The sequence below is a fragment of the Physella acuta genome, unplaced genomic scaffold (genome assembly GCF_028476545.2).
Source record: "Physella acuta isolate Inbredline_101_S28 unplaced genomic scaffold, ASM2847654v3 ptg000085l, whole genome shotgun sequence".
NCBI classification, from domain to species: domain Eukaryota; kingdom Metazoa; phylum Mollusca; class Gastropoda; family Physidae; genus Physella; species Physella acuta.
The window spans coordinates 206973-223335 of record NW_026731605.1 but is presented as its reverse complement, the minus strand read 5'-3'; the positions used below and the strand labels follow the sequence as shown (position 1 = coordinate 223335).

Below are 16363 nucleotides of genomic sequence, written 5' to 3'. Positions count from 1 at the left end.
TACCAGCCCTATAGTCAAACATGTGTTTGTCTAGCAGATTTTTACCATGGTTGTCTTTCATTTAGTGTTGTTTAATGTTGTTCTCTGCCTTCACACAGTATCCCTTGCTCATCAGTAATTAATTTTTATTAACTTATTTAACTTAATTTTTAATTAATTATTACTGTGACATTTGTGACTTTTTTTAACAATTATTCTTTTCAGGTCTGCAAAATTATGTCCTAAATGTGCCTCTGTCTTTAAGTAATCTAACATTTTCAAAGTGAAAATGGCATAAAAAATATTGATCAGAACTCTTGTTAAAAAAAAACTTAAGTTAAATTTTTTTTTTGAGAACCTGTCATTCCTATTTATATTTTTCATACACAAGAAAATTGTTTGTTCTTGAAACATTATGTGCTTTTTGTATGTTTTTTTAAAGGTTATTACAAGTAGGTTATAATTAATAAAAATTAAAGCTTGTAATGAAGTCATTTTTAGAGTATGCAAACTTGTATTTATTTTTACAAGATTGACAGCCATTAGCAAAAAAACATATACATGTTCAATTCATCATTTTTAAGCTCATATATACAATAAATTAGTATTTTCAACAAGAAAAAAAGCATTAAATTGAAAAAAAAAGACACTATCTGTCCTCTGATAATGTATGACCCGCAGAAGTTTTTCCTTGGGATAATCTTAAAGTCATGACCTCCTTCTTAGTTTTTTCATAAGGATCATCATCCTCATCAGAATCGAACATAGGATCAACATAATTATAAAATTTGTCCTCAACTGTTACACTGTCTTCACTCTGATCATTAACACTACAGTTTTCTTCTAGAGACAGATGTTTCAGAATTAGTTGATCATCCTCCTTATAGGCATCCCTTAAGTGTGTTATTTCACCTGGAGTAGGAAATTTGTCTAAAAGAAGAATTCCTCTTTCTCCCAGTTCTGCTAGTTCATCAACAAATCCAAACCAATAGATAACAGCTCCAGGTCCAAACCTGTAAATTTACAAAAGTAATTGTATTCTTATGGTTAACCCTTGATCAGTAAATAAGTTTAAGTATAGTTAATGACAGAAATGTATTTCATTAACTAATTGTGTCTACTGATGATAAACTGTTATCAAAGAAATTATTGCTTTTGTTTCATTTTTAAATGGGTATGATGCTTAATAATATTAGATTATTAATTTGTTTTGGTAATTATACTTGATAGTTAAATTTTTTAAACAGTGGTTTTTAATATTGAAAGTAATTTTTTAAAAACTTATTCCAACCTGTTTTTGTAAGGTAGAAACTGATCAATCATGTATTGTTGATGATTGATTGGATCACCAAAAGATGCCTTGCTTTCAATCCAGTTGACAACTCTATTGTTTATCACTGTAAACATAACATGAGATTATGTGATAAAAACATTACTTATATTCTTTAAAAATGTTTTTAAAAGCACTTTACACAGATAACATTAAAAAATCATTTATTAATATAAATATCATTGTTGACATTTTACTTACAAATTGGGAGCTGTAATTTTATGTCTGGTGTTTTGTCATAACCGTCTTCTCTCATCTGGTCTTCATCTATTCAACACAAAATTGAACGTTTCAGTTAATATTTTTTTAAAGTTTACTGTACTTATAATTTTATTAGAGAATAAGAAAACCAGTAGTTAGGTCCATTCTGAAATTTAGTAAGGAGTAACAGTTGCTTTTTTAAAAAAAAAGTATTCAATAGCAGTACTTCAATGACAAAAAAATATTTACCAATAAAAGAAAGACCAGCACTTTTACAATAAGACTTGAGAATCATTTCATACTCCACACCACAGGTTCTAGAAGAATGTTTAAAATAAGTGTATTTTACATACATTGTTTCATAAATGTTTATCAGTGGAGACTTTGTTTACATATTTTCAGATTTATAAATTAATTGTTCACCTTAAATCCTTAACAGTCCTATGCGCATGTTATCACCAGAGAATTTTTTGTGTGGCACAGTCTAGTGTGCTTAGAGCTATGTATATTACATTTATTTACGAGTAGTAACAAGATTTTGAAGATGTGGGTGGAAGAGGATAAATTTTATTTACATTGTTTTCTTGTTTCTATCACTAGCAATTAATTTTCTAAATTTTTCTTAAGTCAAGAAATTTTGTTTCAAAATTACAGCAGTATAATTAGAGAAATTAAAAATAATTAAAATGCCTCTGCCATTTAATCAGGCTTTATTTATAATGTAGCAATTTAATCAGGTTTATTTATAATGTAAATAATACAGTGATACTAAAAAAAAGTGATTCAGTTGAATTTTTTATTTTGCATTCAAAATAGATTTTTTATGGAAAATAATATTTTAATGGTAGTGTTTTGTTTACATTTTTAGGGATTAATTTTAGTTTTATTATTAGCAGTAAACCTTTAAGCTATATAACCTCATAGCTAATAAACAGGCCATTTTCATGAATATTTTTTAACATATGCGGGCATCTTTAAATATTGAAAAATAGTAAAATAGTTTTAATGCCCTGGACTGTAAAGGGTTAATTTATTATTTAATATAACTTGCAACCTTAAAGATTTATCAGATATATATATATATATATATATATATATAATAAATTTTAAAAATTCAAAACATCCACTATTCTATGTCTCTGCTGCAAAATTAAAATAATTGAAAAAAAAAACACCACAGTTTAAAAGTTTTTTTTACACCTTTTGGTATTGATGAATAAGTCAAGCCAAAATTTTTAGAATGTATAGGCCTACTTGTTTTTTCTATTGTATTTTTACCATCTAAAATCAATATTAGGTATCGTAAACTGCCACTGACTTTTTTATGCTATCAACTGCAGGTCCATAGAAATTATCCAGCACTGTTGTCTGAAATTTATTTTTAATTTAATTAAATTCATTTTAAAAATAGTCATGTATGGAAACAATTAAATTTAAGTAGTTGTTACACTGTTTAAAAATGATAATCTTTAAATATTAAGTACCTCATATATTTCTTGGGCCAGTTCAGGATTTGGTAGTTTAGCGATGTCTCTGATACAATCTGTCATGAATCCTGGGGGTACTAAAAAAACAAGAGAAAATTATTTACTCTACAATTTTTGACTGGGAGATAAGTATTTGACACTGCTATTTTATAAATGATAACTTACATGATCCTCTGCCTTCACCTCTTTCTCTCCCATGATCAACATCATTCCAGTAATATTCTTCTAATATAATTCTAGCTAGAAGACATGGTGAAATATCATTCTGTGAAATATAATTTTATAGAGCAGACTTGGTTACCAATAAAAACAAAAACAACTACTTTTCAAAGTTTGCGTTAAAATAATAAATACTTTAAAAGGAGATAGAAAACAAAATAACTTCAACAGTGCTTTTGCAAGCAACTCCCTATTATACTAAGTTATAGGCTAGAAACCTTTAAAAAAAATAAAGTTCCCTTTTCAAACCTGGCGGTCCTTGTGGCAATGTGAAGTTGAGTTCACCTATTTCTGTGACTTCAGCATATGAAGGGATAGTGTGGTCAGTACAATGCCAAGCCACCTTTACTTTCTTTAACTAGCTACCCATCAGAGATGGGTGGACTCAGGAATGTTCTAGAAACCTTCACAGTTAAGTTTTATTTGTTTTTCTAACCAATGTAAAACATTGGTCTACTCATATTATAAAACTTTAACATCCACAATTTTAAATTCCATTTGAGAAGGTATAGTGTGGTCAGTGCTATGCCCAGCCCCCAGCGGTGTCTACTTGCCCTAAATAAGTACCCATCAGAGGTGGGTGGACTCAGGAAAGTTCTAGAAAACTTTACAACTCATTAAGTTTTAATAAAAGGTGAATATTTACCTTGGCAGCTAGCCTCATAATAACATTTTTTTCATTATTAGCTTTAGCTTCTTTGTATCTGAAAGAAATATATTAATGCCAATACTGTAATCTAAATAGTTGTCTTCAATGTGTTTCTTATTGTAGTTGGTCATGGTATAATTTAACTATGGCTGAGATAGACTGGAGTCTAGTTAAGTTCTCAACCACTACCATTGAACAAAACCTGTAATGTTTCAGCACAAGGACATCACATTCAGATAATTTGCCATAGCGGTCTTAGAGAATTTATGGGTATTATTGTACAGCAATAGATAAAATTATGAAACAGAAAGAAGACTTTCAAAGCATCCACCTTATAAACTGACAATCCAGAAAAGACCACAAAGCTTGTTCCCTCTTTGAAAGCAAATTTTATCTTGCATACAGTACTCAACATACCTTACACAAAAATTTAATGTTTTAGCATCACACATAAATCGTCTTCACCACTTTCTCCATTCTAAAATACATATTCCACTTTCATATCCTAACACTTATCGTACCATTTAAACAGATTTCCAAAATATTTTAAAAAGGCAAATATAAATTTAAAATAAAATACAAATTGTGTATCAATTATTGTGTATAATTTTTTTGAGGTACTATAATAATAAACTTAGTAGGCAAGTTTAGATTTCTTATATTGTAGAAACTTACAGTTTGAAATATCTTTCTCTTGTTTCTCTGCTGTAATGATGGTGGTGACATCGACGCATACGCCTCTACATATAAATCATAAGTGTGTTACATCCAATAAAAAAATTGAAAATTATGCCATATTTATTAGTTCTGTTGGTCTAAAAGCATTCTAATAGAATATTGTCTAACACAAATATAAAAATCCCATGATTAAAATAAAAGTTAATTTTCTAAAAACTTACCACATAATACTGAGCTTGTATACTTTTTAATGTCTTCTCACTAACAGTCTCTCTGTAATAAACAGCAAGAATAATTAAGCCTCTTTAATATGAAGAGTTTATCCTAAAAGATTATCTGCTTATTAGCCTTGTTTATTCTTTGAGCAGATATTTAAACAATAAATATGTTGACCATTTGAGTAAAGTGTAAAGGTTTGTGTTGGTTAGTATATTATATTATTAGCATTGGGACTCACTTTCTAGTGAAAATGTGCCATGGTGCAAGCAGTTGAGAGTTAAGTTGTTTATGGTTAAGTTTAATAGAGACATAGCAATAATAGAGACTTTTTGTTATGTTTTAAAAATATTTCATTTTATTATTAAAGATAAGTAAGTGTTAAATGTGTAAAGAGTAAAGCAACAAAAAATTTGATAAAACCCCAATTTAATGTAATTTATTCGCCATTCACGTTCACCTCCAGTTGTTTAGATCCATCTCTAGACTACATGGCAAGTCCAAATAAGCCAAAAAAAAAATCATGTGTAGCCTAAACTAAATTTTAAACCAATCCTGAAAAAAAACCAATTTAAAAAATTATGTCACGCCAATGTTGGGTAATCCTAAGCTAGCAGTAGATGTACCATGTACGCTTGCATGATGGGCGGAAACCTGATCAACTGTGAAGAGGCACCATAAGAACTGATGAGACTAGTTTTGTGCACCAAAGCCAGATCACGAGATGGGGCAAGATACCCTGTTCGAATCTCGCAACACCCAAATGGAAAAAAAAGCCTGGGAAGCAAGATTTCCCGGTTTTTAAAGATATTTCCTGGCTATTTATCAAAATTCCCGATTTCCCCAGGCCAGGAAATTAAATTTTGAAATTCCTGTTTTTTTCCCTGTTTCCCGGCTGCGTGGGAACCCTCTATAAATGTGCTTTATTTAACTATTTGCTTCACACTTAAAAGAATGTTGGTAAAATATAAACCTTGTGTGCCCCTCGACTTCAAGTATTGCATTGTTATTTAAACTTATTATGTGAACTCACAATGACCCCAAAAATGTCATCACCACAATTTCAACGAGCATTTGCCCTGGCTATGACATATAATCATATGATATCTAAACCAATGTGAACACACAAACCCCTCAACCATTCAGTGATTTTTCTCCTGCTTACAAGAAAACGTGAGCTAGTCATGTTTAGAGTTAGTGTAAACGACCATGACCAGATAAAAACTGACAATTTTTTCTCATTTTTTAATGGACACCAGCGAGAAAAGTCTCAAAGGTATTTGAGAGGTGTATAAATTCATTAAAAAATCATGCACAGCGTATTTACAATTAATATGGTTATAAAATCCTGCCTGTCTGGTTTTTTTCGGACTTTACTTAAGATTGGATGTATTTGATGTTTATAATATTTTCGGTAACTAAATAAAAATTTAAAAAAAAGCAAAAACAATTTGGTTTTCACGTGTAATGGCGACATAAACATGGCATCCTGCTATTGGATAGGCTGCCATAGATTTTATTGTACACATTGTAAGCTAAAAATAGAAAACTAGTTCATGGGGTTTTAAATTTGCATTGTAATTTAAAAACTTGATCTGCAAAGTTTTGTAAACAAATAGTTATCGATTACTAAGTTACTGTACAGCCAATCAATATTTGTCTTACAAAAGTGAAACATCCGGTTAAAACTTAGGCTTGATGAAAATAAATAGAAATGTAGCCTTAAACTCAACAAATTATTTTCAAGTTCTCTGGATTTGCAACTTTTATAGCATTTATTCTAAGAATATAAAATTTCTAAATTAATTTTAGGCTTAAGTTTTTATTTTTTATTTTTTTTTACGGTCTAAATCTAAAAAGCACGTTTTTATTCCATGACAACAACATTATGGAAGGAATCTCGTCAACTCGCTCGCCTCCATTGAAATTGTGTTAACTTAACAGTTAGATTTTAGATTACATGAAACAATTTTACAGTTTTTTTTTTACCAACAAAACATTTAAGTTATTTGTTTTTTCCCTTGTACGCTTTTCTAAAACACAAATTCATAAAAACTTAATAATCAAATAAGACAGAAGTAGGCCTACTAAATTACCAAAAATTAAATTATTAGGCCTAGTGTTTTCCTAACATTTTTCATGTGTTTCAATAAAATACACTGATTACACTCACAACTCAGAGGCGAACATGAAGCAGCAAATAAATTACTTAAAATTAGTAAATTACACTAAAGCTATTTAGAATTTATCTAGTCTAGAACTAGAGTAGACACTAGATCTAGATCTATATGCCCGTCAGCCCTGGCTATTCAATCAGTCACTCAGATTCCGTCATCCGACTCGCTCCACTACTCCAGCAGCAGTGCTGGAAAACTGGAAAAGCCTCGCAAAAACCTCTCAAGCAAGACTTCTAATTAATTTACTAGATCTAGATCTAGATCTAGATCCTTTGTAGGCCCTTACAAAATAGCTGGCCATTTCTTTTCCAAATTTCTCCGACCTTCGATGAAAGAGGGTTCTCTGCTTAAAATTTCCAGAATGCCGTCATAGACTTTCTGCTTCATGTTGTCTTGATTGTTGACAAAATTAAAATTAGATCTAGATTGGGTCTACTTACCGAAAATCGTTTTTAGTTTGTGAACACTCAACTTCCTGATAGTTTATAGATCCGTAAATATGAAAGTAATTGATTCAATTAAAACCACAATGATTACTTTTTAACATCACATGTCGTAGCTTGCGACTAGTAATCCAGTCGGGTGAAAATAAGATGACTTGGCCATTTTACTGAGGACATAATCCCAACATCACTTGAACTCTGTTTAGTTGGTAATTTTTAAATAACATCGCACATTTGGGGAAGGGTCGGGCTTTTGTGATGAGTTGGGGGGGGGGGGAGCGGGGGATAAGTAAGTAGCCTACTGTGACGTCACACTCGCGCAGTTCTTTTTTTTTTAATTAAAAAATGATCAAAGTACAATTTTAACCGGGATTTTCTAAAATTTTGAACAATTATTTTAAAAAATGGTGATGATAAGACACACATACGTGACGCTTTGAATATTTTTAATAAAGAAAAAAAATGGGAGGCGGAGATTGAAGTGTGATGTACATTTGAGCGGGGGGGGGGGGTATTATAAACAGAATACGAGAAAGTCTTGGTCGAGATAAAGGGTCATCCATAAATGACGTCACGCTTTTTTTGTCGATTTTTACTTCCCCCCCCCCTCCCCTCAGTCGCACGTCGTCACAAAAAGCCACCCCCCCCCTAAAATGACGTCACACCTCAACCTACAACCCCCCCTCAAAATTGCAGTTGATTTTTTTAAAAACATCGATATTTTTCCAAAATCTTGTCTAAACTATTACAATTTATTAAAACAGTTATCTAAAACGCGAAATAACGTCTAAAATTCGTTTTCTAACATCGCTTTTTTATAATGCAAAAATGTGACGTCGCAACATCTGAACCCCCTCCCCCTCATCACACATCGTCACAAAATTACGGACCCCCCTCCCCCTACGAGTGTGACGTCATTTATGGATGACCCCCTAAACTAATGTCATAAAAACTATAAAAACCATACCAGCAGAGGAGTTTGTGCCTAGTGCGACTGTGGCTTAACGGACACCAAAGGCGTTTTTTTTTTAAAATCTGAACAAAAGAAAGCTAATTTTGTAATATTTTCTTATTTTTAACGTATTGATCTATCTATAGTAAAGGTTTTTATACAAGCTTTATTCTTTAAAAAAAGTTAGGACTAAATAACTCTTACACTTTTGTAAATATGTTTTAGGCCTAGAATGTTTTTTTGTTGTTGCTTTCGGTAATTTAGATGTAGATCTAGATCTAGAATAGCTAGTCTAGCTACATTCTGGTTGTTTTTGGCTATTCGGTGGTTAGTGAGATCACTCGACCTTCATTTGTAAAAGGCAAAAGAAGAGTGGTGGTCGCTAAAACTATGCCTGTTGAAAAGGTCGGTATAACAATAAAATAGGCATAGATCTAGGTCTATATCTAATTAATATAAATTATTAACTCAATAATGTCCTCTTTTTCTTTATTCAAAACCAACAAACGAAAAATATGAATAGGCCGAAGCAATAACAGAACTAACTTTTAGGTAGGCATTTTGGTAAATTTTGCCTAATTATCTCAGAATGATAAAACACACATAATATTGAAGGCCATAAACTGCCATTTAATAAACCACTAAAGTTATCACTGTAGGCCCAGTAGTTTTTTTTTTATGAATTTTTAAAGTTGTATGTTAAACAGCTTATATTTTATTGTAAAGTTGCAAAATATTTGGTGTCCTTCTTTGAGTTCATATAGCGTTGTTATTTTTTAACATGTAATGATAAAACTTTGCATATTGATACTAGAGAGTACAGGCAACAGGAATATGCAATTGAAATAAAGATCAGTAAAGGTAAAACCAAAAATAATTAAGACTAATTAAGGGTCATGGCGTTTCTATAGAGAGAGCAACGTTAGTCTATTGTCAAACTGCACAACTCTGTTGTTAATAAAGATATATTGATAAAACTTTGCATATTGGTGCTAGGGAGTACAGGCAACAGGAATATGCAAGTGAAATACAGCTTAATTAAAAGGAAAACAACTAATAATTAACTTAATAAAGCCCAATTAAGGAGTGCGGTGCCGTTCTACTATGATTGCCACAAGTCACTTTTCATACTGAATATCTATGTTGCTATTGATGATACAAAGATAAAACTTAGCACATAGATGCTTAAGGATGTTGGGAATAGAAATTTACAAGTCAAAAAAATGCTAGGAGAAAAAGACAATCACATATAATAAAGTCTAATTAATGGGGGTGGCACTGAAATCTTGTATCAATAATACCTGTGTATTATACTCATACTGGAATATGATATGGTTAGGATTATGTTGAAGTATCTAAATATTAGTAGCATTAGTTATAGGCTACTTTTAATAAGTAGCCAAGGATGGTTAATCAATAGACAGCCTACAGAAACTAGATGAGATGTGTCGCAACCGAAGGATAGACAGCTGCCTTATTTGCTGATCTGAACCTACTGTTTAAAAAAAATTACTGTTGCTTAGTTTAAGTTATAAAATTAAGTCACATTGTTCAAAGTGTTACTGTTTCTGTTTTCTTTTTGACTTCAAAAAAATGTATCTATTACTGTTGCTTTAGATCACATTATTAAAGTGAAGTGTTAATGTTTCTATTTTATCTTTGACTTCATTTATTTTACTTTCCATGCCTCTATAGATCTAGTAGTATATTTTAGCTATTATTAGATTTTAAAGATAATATACTATAATCTGAGAAATGACCAATTTAATCTTTGTAATTATTTTCTTAATCAGTTTTTCCTGAAACGGGGTAACTAAAGTTTAGACATCATCCATAAGTAATTTTACAACATAATTATATATTTAAGCTTGATGCAATAAATATTAGTTCTATTAGATTCTTATAAGCAATTACTCATTAAAATACATAGATCTAAATCTATTCTATAAGGGGCCTAATATTTATAAGGGCCTATTTATTACTATTTAAAATTTTAATTAGGCCTATTATTATTACCCAATTGAAAATGACTAATATGGAAGATTATTAATGAATGGGACTATTAATTCCATTGCTTTAAATTTTATTTAATCCATAAAAAACATTCTATAAGCTAAAATCTTGCCAATTCAATGAATAGTGTTAAACAGTAATACAAATGTGCGATTTTTTATATTTCATGCATATGGTCTATGGACCGTCATTATTAAAATTGCGTAGATCCCCTTCACTTCACGCAAGAAGCCATATCTGGTTACAAAGAGCTAAAAAGCCCCATAAAACCAACATTTCCACCCATGAAAATAGTTTGGCATTACTTATTTACTAGTCTAGATCTAGTTTCCTGAACTTATCTCTTTTTTAAATGCCGAAATTTGGTTCTATCGATAATAGGTAACCTCGCGGCCCCTATTGCCCTGTTAAAAAATTGTGTCCGCGGGACCCCCCCCAAGATTTACCAATGCTTTTTAAGCATGTTCCAATGTAAAGAACTCTATGAAACTGGTATTTTTGTTCTTGAGAATGGTTAGGATGCTCATTACAACTAATGTCTAGCTTATTATACTTTACTTTCTTGCTAAAATTAATACTAATTGAAAGAGGTCGGTTACTGCGTTTAATGAGACATGCTCGCTAAGATACCTCGATAAAATTGGGATCGATATGTTAAAATGTAACTAATAGTTTTCCATACAAACATAGAATATAAAAACAGCCCACTTTGACGTATCGAATACACTAATTTATCGATTCTCTCATGATAACTAAGCACTTGGATGGAAAATGGCCGAAATTACAAAAGTTGGCTTGAAAAATTTCGGATGTGGCCAGATTAAACAAAATGGCGGACATCGAAATGCCTACTTTTAGGTTTTTTTTACACACATGACCTGCTCTTTGCTGCAGATGTCTGACTGAGTGATTAGACTTAAAATCTAGACTCTAGATCTAGCTAGAACTACTGAACTAGATCTAGACTCACTAGTGATTAACTGGCAGGGTGCGGACCGCACCGGGTGACACCATTTAGGGGGGTGACACCAAGGCAAAAAATAGCAAAATATATACTATTATATAGAGAAAAACTCGAGGGGGGGGGGGGGGTGCAAATCGAAAGTTTGAGGGGGGGTGTGCAAATTGAAAGTTTGTCCCTTGGAAGGGTCTCTATGCCTCTGGGGGGGGGGGGTGACACCATTAAGTGCCGCACCGGGTGACACCCGACCTCGCTACGCCACTGGGCCTAGTCCCTAAAGGCCTAAAGGCTAAAAGTGCGTTGGCTAGGGCATAGTTGTCTGTGCTGAATTTTGGACACAATCCAAATTATATTGAAATTATTAACGAAGTGACTACTTGGAAAAAGCTTCTTTCCCCCCAGTGCTATTCTAGGAGGCAGAAGATGAAAAACGCAATGACCTTATTAATAGATTTCAATAGGCTTAAATTAAATACTATTAATTAGCTGCAAAATGGGCTCAAATTACATTGTAATATATATTATATAGCTGCACAGTGGGATCAATTTTCCTTTTTTAGCCTTATTCTTCTGACAACTATCTGTACTATAACTGTGTGTTCGAGCAATTGTGCTTCAGGCTGGTTGTCAGGGGAGGGTTCCCAGTATTAAGTTATAGTAGATAACCTAGTTAGGAGATCTAGTCTACAAGTGAAGTATACATTTTTAAACAAATCTGTTTTAATGGCCCATTTAAATCTACTATATAGGCCTAAGTATTAATCAGGGTTCCCGCGGCCTCCTGAAATTCCAGGATGTTCTGGAATTCTCCTGGAATTTCAAAAAACCAGAAAAGTCCTGGAATTTTAACATTTCTCCTGAAATTTTGTAGTATGTCCTGGAATTTTACTTGCATCGATAATTTTAGCGAATATTTTTTTCGCGCGTTTGATTTCTAGGTAATGAGATCTGACCGCCCCAGTAAAAATGTTATGCATTTCAATTCTTCGCGTTACAGGGCACACATTTTAAAATATAGATCTAAAGCTGTCTTTAACATGTGGGTTTGGTTAATTTTTTTTCTCACGTCTTTCTATGTGTGCGGTTTCCGTTTAATAGGCCTGACTTTTTTAAAATTGAAAATTTCAAGTAGGCCTGGGCCAAAATCTAGTTTTTGCGCAGCTAATTTGAATCTACAGTCCGATAGGCTCTAGATCTACTTTCTATTTTTACATGCGTGTTGTAATACTACCACCCTCCCATCCCGCATCTCAGTTTCTTTCCCACGACAGGGTGGGGGAGGGAGGACCGCTGGTTGGGTATATGAAGTGAACTCTGTGTGACCCGCTAGTGATGTCATCAGCAGTATACTACAGGCCAACTGTAAGCTTAGATGAACTGACCCCGCGCGATGGTGTCTAGCTGGAGGACAAAAAATATGCTACCGGCAATAAAAAAAAACTTGTATTTTTGGCTGAAATATTAAAATTTTTTCAAGTATTAAGGGTCGTCCATAAATAACGTCACACTCGTAGGGGGGGGGTGGGGTCCGTAATTTTGTGACGGTGTGTGATGAGGGGGTGGGGGTTCAGATGGTGGGACGTCACACTTTTGCATCATAAAAGGCAATGTTAGAAAATGAATTTTAGCGGTTATTTCGCGTTTTAGAAAACTGTTTTAATAAATTGTAATGGGAATTGATCAAAATACTCTATGTTGACGGCATTCTGAAAAGATTTTGGAAAAATATCGGTGTTTTAAAAAAAAAAATCAACATCAATTTTGAGAGGGGTTGTAGGCTGAGGTGTGACGTCATTTTAGGGGGGGGGGGGTCTGGCTTTTTGTGGCGATGTGTGCCGGTGGGGAGGGGAGGTATAAACCGTCAAAAAAAGCGGCCCACATCATTTATGGATGACCCCTTACCCTTATTTCCAAAATACAGTTTATTTCTAGTAGGACAAATCTAAGCTACTCAGGTTGATCTACTTGTTCATTAAATGATAAAAAGTTAAAATTACAGTTAGGCTATTCACTGTTGAAGACTCCCATTCAAATCACAATGCCATGTCTATTTTTAAAAGACAAGACAAGCTGTTCTGTTTGTTTATAATTGACATTGTTAGTACGGATGATGACATTGGTGAGGGGTTAAGTCACTTGACACTGGGATATAGCTATGTTTCTCAGTAGCAAACATCTAAATTAATTTATAATTATTTTACTAAGTGAATTTACTCACACTATTTCAGTAATCATTGAATTGAAAACAAAAATGCAAACATATAATTGATTAACATTTTAAATTAGTTTATTGCTGAAATTGTTTTCTAATATTTTTAAAGTTGTGAAATTTTATTTTTTTGGGGGGTGGGTGGGTGGGATAATGAAGAACTGTTATTTTCAATAGTCTGTTTACATCTCTGTATAATTTTTCTTTTGTGGTAAGGGAGGGTGGGAAATTTATGAGATCAATTTGTGACAACATGCCTTAGAACTGGTGCTGGGGAGGGGGGTTTATAAACAGGCTTAATTTATGGACAGTGAGTAGTTGTTTAAGAAAAGTGTCACATTTATATATTTAACTACTCATTGGCATAAGTGGGGGGGGGGGGGGGGCGCCCTGATGAAAAGGGATAATAATTTTGTTTACAAAATGCTCATTTTATGCTGAAGTATTGAATTATACACAGTCAAAGTTAGGAAAATAAACTTTTCTCTACCTTAATTGTGTAGTACAAAGATAAAAAAATTTACAAGATAGTGACTGGTAAAAAGTGCCACCAAATTTTCAAAAAGGGTGGGGGGAGGAGAGAAAGGAGAGATAGCAATTTTATGAATAACAATTTATAAATGGGAGGGGTGGGGTGCAAAATTGAATCTACTTTAACCAAACTAAATGGTTTAGGAACAGTTACTTTTAAAAATTACAAATGCTATGCTACATAGCATTTTATAAAGACCACTTCCTATTTAAGGAATGTCAAACTCCCTTCTTGCTTTTTAATAGGTTAAATTATGTCCTGGAATTTTGGTTTTTCTCCTGAAAAACTCCAGGAATTCTCCTGGAATTTCAAGTTCACTTTGGTGTAGGAACCCTGAATACAATTTTAATGCAAGACTGTAAAGAATTGGATAACATAACAATACATTCTAAGCTGTCTACTTATTTAACTTATTAGTTTTAAATACTTTACTACAAACTATCCTAAGCTTAGATATTAGCCTATATTACTTTTAGTGCCTAAATGCATTATACAAACTTGAGACAAAACAATAAGGCTTAAAAACAATTTACTTTTATCATTTACAACAGTCATTGTCATTTCTCTGCCTCATCTTTCTGGGCAGTTATGTCCCGCATTAAAATAAATTCCATTTTAATTATCATAAAATTACTTTTTAGGTTCGTGGTGGCGGTGAGCCATTCAAATACCCATGGACTCTCACATCTAAGCTGCAGCAGTTTCCTTGGAAGCTTCAATGGAAGCATGGTAGAGGCTTACGCTATTATACTTACACATGTGTAGCACTGATACCCCTGTTTATGTTCTTGACTAAACAAAGTAAGTATTAGGACAAATTTTTCATTTTTGCTACTGCCTAAAATTTAATGAACACCATGGTAATAAAAACTGTACATTCAAATACATATTTAATAAACTGAGAGTGATCTCCACTAAACCTTCTTGAATATTCTTATATAACACTACGGGGATGGGAACTCAGGATAAAGACATGATTTTTAATCCATTTTTTATTACTTAAACTTTTAAAAATATGATAGAATGCCGTAGAAAAAAGAATTGCATATCAAGTGAACGCCAAACATGTGTATAATAGTGCGGAATATTATTAGTACTTTATAAATTCACTTTTATTTTAGAAATAGGAAATAGCGTAAATTACTACTTCTGGTCAACGGAAATTACTCAAAATTTGACAGAAGGCAGAGAATTAGATCTTTTACTTACATGTGAAATTTCATTTATCTATCTGAAACAGTACTCAATTTATAGGCTTTTGAACAATTGAAAGTAGAATAAGTTCCGGAAATTGGTGAAAAGTTGATACAGAACTACAAATCTATATATATAATTCTCTTCTGGGAGACGTTAGAAAACAAGCTGCACACGCGCCTTGCAGTCCCCTCTCTTCCTCTCTATCACTACCACCCCCACCCCACCCCCACATGGTCTGGTGAGCTGTGGTTCACGCTAAATGTTTACAAATCGTAAAGGAAGGGGGGGGGGTTAGTGTTTTAAAGCAAATATTTTCAGTGGCAGCATTGGTACTGTCGAATTCACAAATTATGACATACTGAAAAGTAGAAAATAAAACAACTAAATAGCGGCGTATGACACGCAGCGGGTCGGCTCGTTTGATATAATACTTATATATGAAATTTCATCAACCTAGCTGAAACAGTACTCAAGTTATCGTGTTCACACATACACACAGACATATGGACAAAATTGCTAAAGTATGTTTTTCTGACTCAGTGAGGTGTAACACGTTGAGATTTTTACAAATCTAGATATATTTTTTGCAAGAATACAATACTTCCTCTACAATTAGTATATGAGAAAGTAAAAATGAACTTTGTAATGAAATAATGAATCGATATTCAATAGAATTAGTATGTTTTTTTTATGAGTGTATTAAGTCTATAAAAGCCTTAACGTTCACTGTATGTAAAAATCCTTTACATTCTAATTTAGGGCTTTTACTTCTTGTAAACATTTAATTCTCTTATTTGTTTATTCAAGGCTATGCTCCAGCCAATGTTAAACAGTGGGATGAAATCAGGGCAAAGAGACGCCGTAAGTAGTTTTCTAAATGTTTTCATATAGCCACAGATTGCACTACTATTGCCCTACAACAGCAATATACTTGACTGATTTGTATATTTATTGTTTTTTAAATATTTTTTTCTTTTCAGACTCACCTTTTGATGTCCCTCATGACCACTAGATAGATCAGTTTTAAAAATATCATGGACTATTGTGCTTTTTTTTTAGAGCTTGAAAGTTATGTCTAGAATGTATTGAACATTAATAAACAGTTGTAATTGTGTATATT

General features: G+C 32.5%; 2 protein-coding genes across 2 annotated transcripts; one reads left to right on the top strand and one right to left on the bottom strand.

Moving 5' to 3' along the window:
- Positions 1 to 484: 484 nt before the first annotated feature.
- LOC131958373 (CDAN1-interacting nuclease 1) lies at positions 485 to 7349 on the bottom strand. Its single transcript, XM_059323387.1, has 11 exons — positions 7223 to 7349; positions 4765 to 4816; positions 4541 to 4605; positions 3863 to 3920; positions 3163 to 3262; positions 2995 to 3074; positions 2829 to 2878; positions 1760 to 1827; positions 1511 to 1576; positions 1271 to 1376; positions 485 to 992 (listed from the first exon to the last, which is right to left on the bottom strand). Exons 1-11 carry the CDS (start codon positions 7321 to 7323, stop codon positions 629 to 631), a joined length of 1110 nt encoding a protein of 369 aa, XP_059179370.1. The 5' UTR covers positions 7324 to 7349; the 3' UTR covers positions 485 to 628.
- Positions 7350 to 8602: 1253 nt separating this feature from the next.
- Positions 8603 to 16357, top strand: LOC131958288 (uncharacterized). The gene is made up of 4 exons (XM_059323231.1): positions 8603 to 8736; positions 14688 to 14847; positions 16051 to 16104; positions 16224 to 16357. The coding sequence occupies exons 1-4, from the start codon at positions 8722 to 8724 to the stop codon at positions 16253 to 16255; spliced, it is 261 nt and encodes an 86-aa protein (XP_059179214.1). The 5' UTR covers positions 8603 to 8721; the 3' UTR covers positions 16256 to 16357.
- Positions 16358 to 16363: the final 6 nt, after the last annotated feature.

What these genes read in the sequence shown, in the direction of transcription:
- LOC131958288 (XM_059323231.1), top strand. An exon ending in TATGTTCTTGACTAAACAAA is followed by an intron (nt 14,848 to 16,050) that starts GTAAGTATTAGG and finishes TGTTTATTCAAG; the next exon opens with GCTATGCTCCAGCCAATGTT. An exon ending in AATCAGGGCAAAGAGACGCC is followed by an intron (nt 16,105 to 16,223) that starts GTAAGTAGTTTT and finishes TTTTCTTTTCAG; the next exon opens with ACTCACCTTTTGATGTCCCT.
- LOC131958373 (XM_059323387.1), bottom strand. Translation starts at nt 7,323, where the DNA reads ATGAAGCAGAAAGTCTATGACGGCATTCTGGAAATTTTAAGCAGAGAA. An exon ending in AGAGAAAGATATTTCAAACT is followed by an intron (nt 3,921 to 4,540) that starts GTAAGTTTCTAC and finishes TATTTCTTTCAG; the next exon opens with ATACAAAGAAGCTAAAGCTA. An exon ending in TTATGAGGCTAGCTGCCAAG is followed by an intron (nt 3,263 to 3,862) that starts GTAAATATTCAC and finishes TATATTTCACAG; the next exon opens with AATGATATTTCACCATGTCT.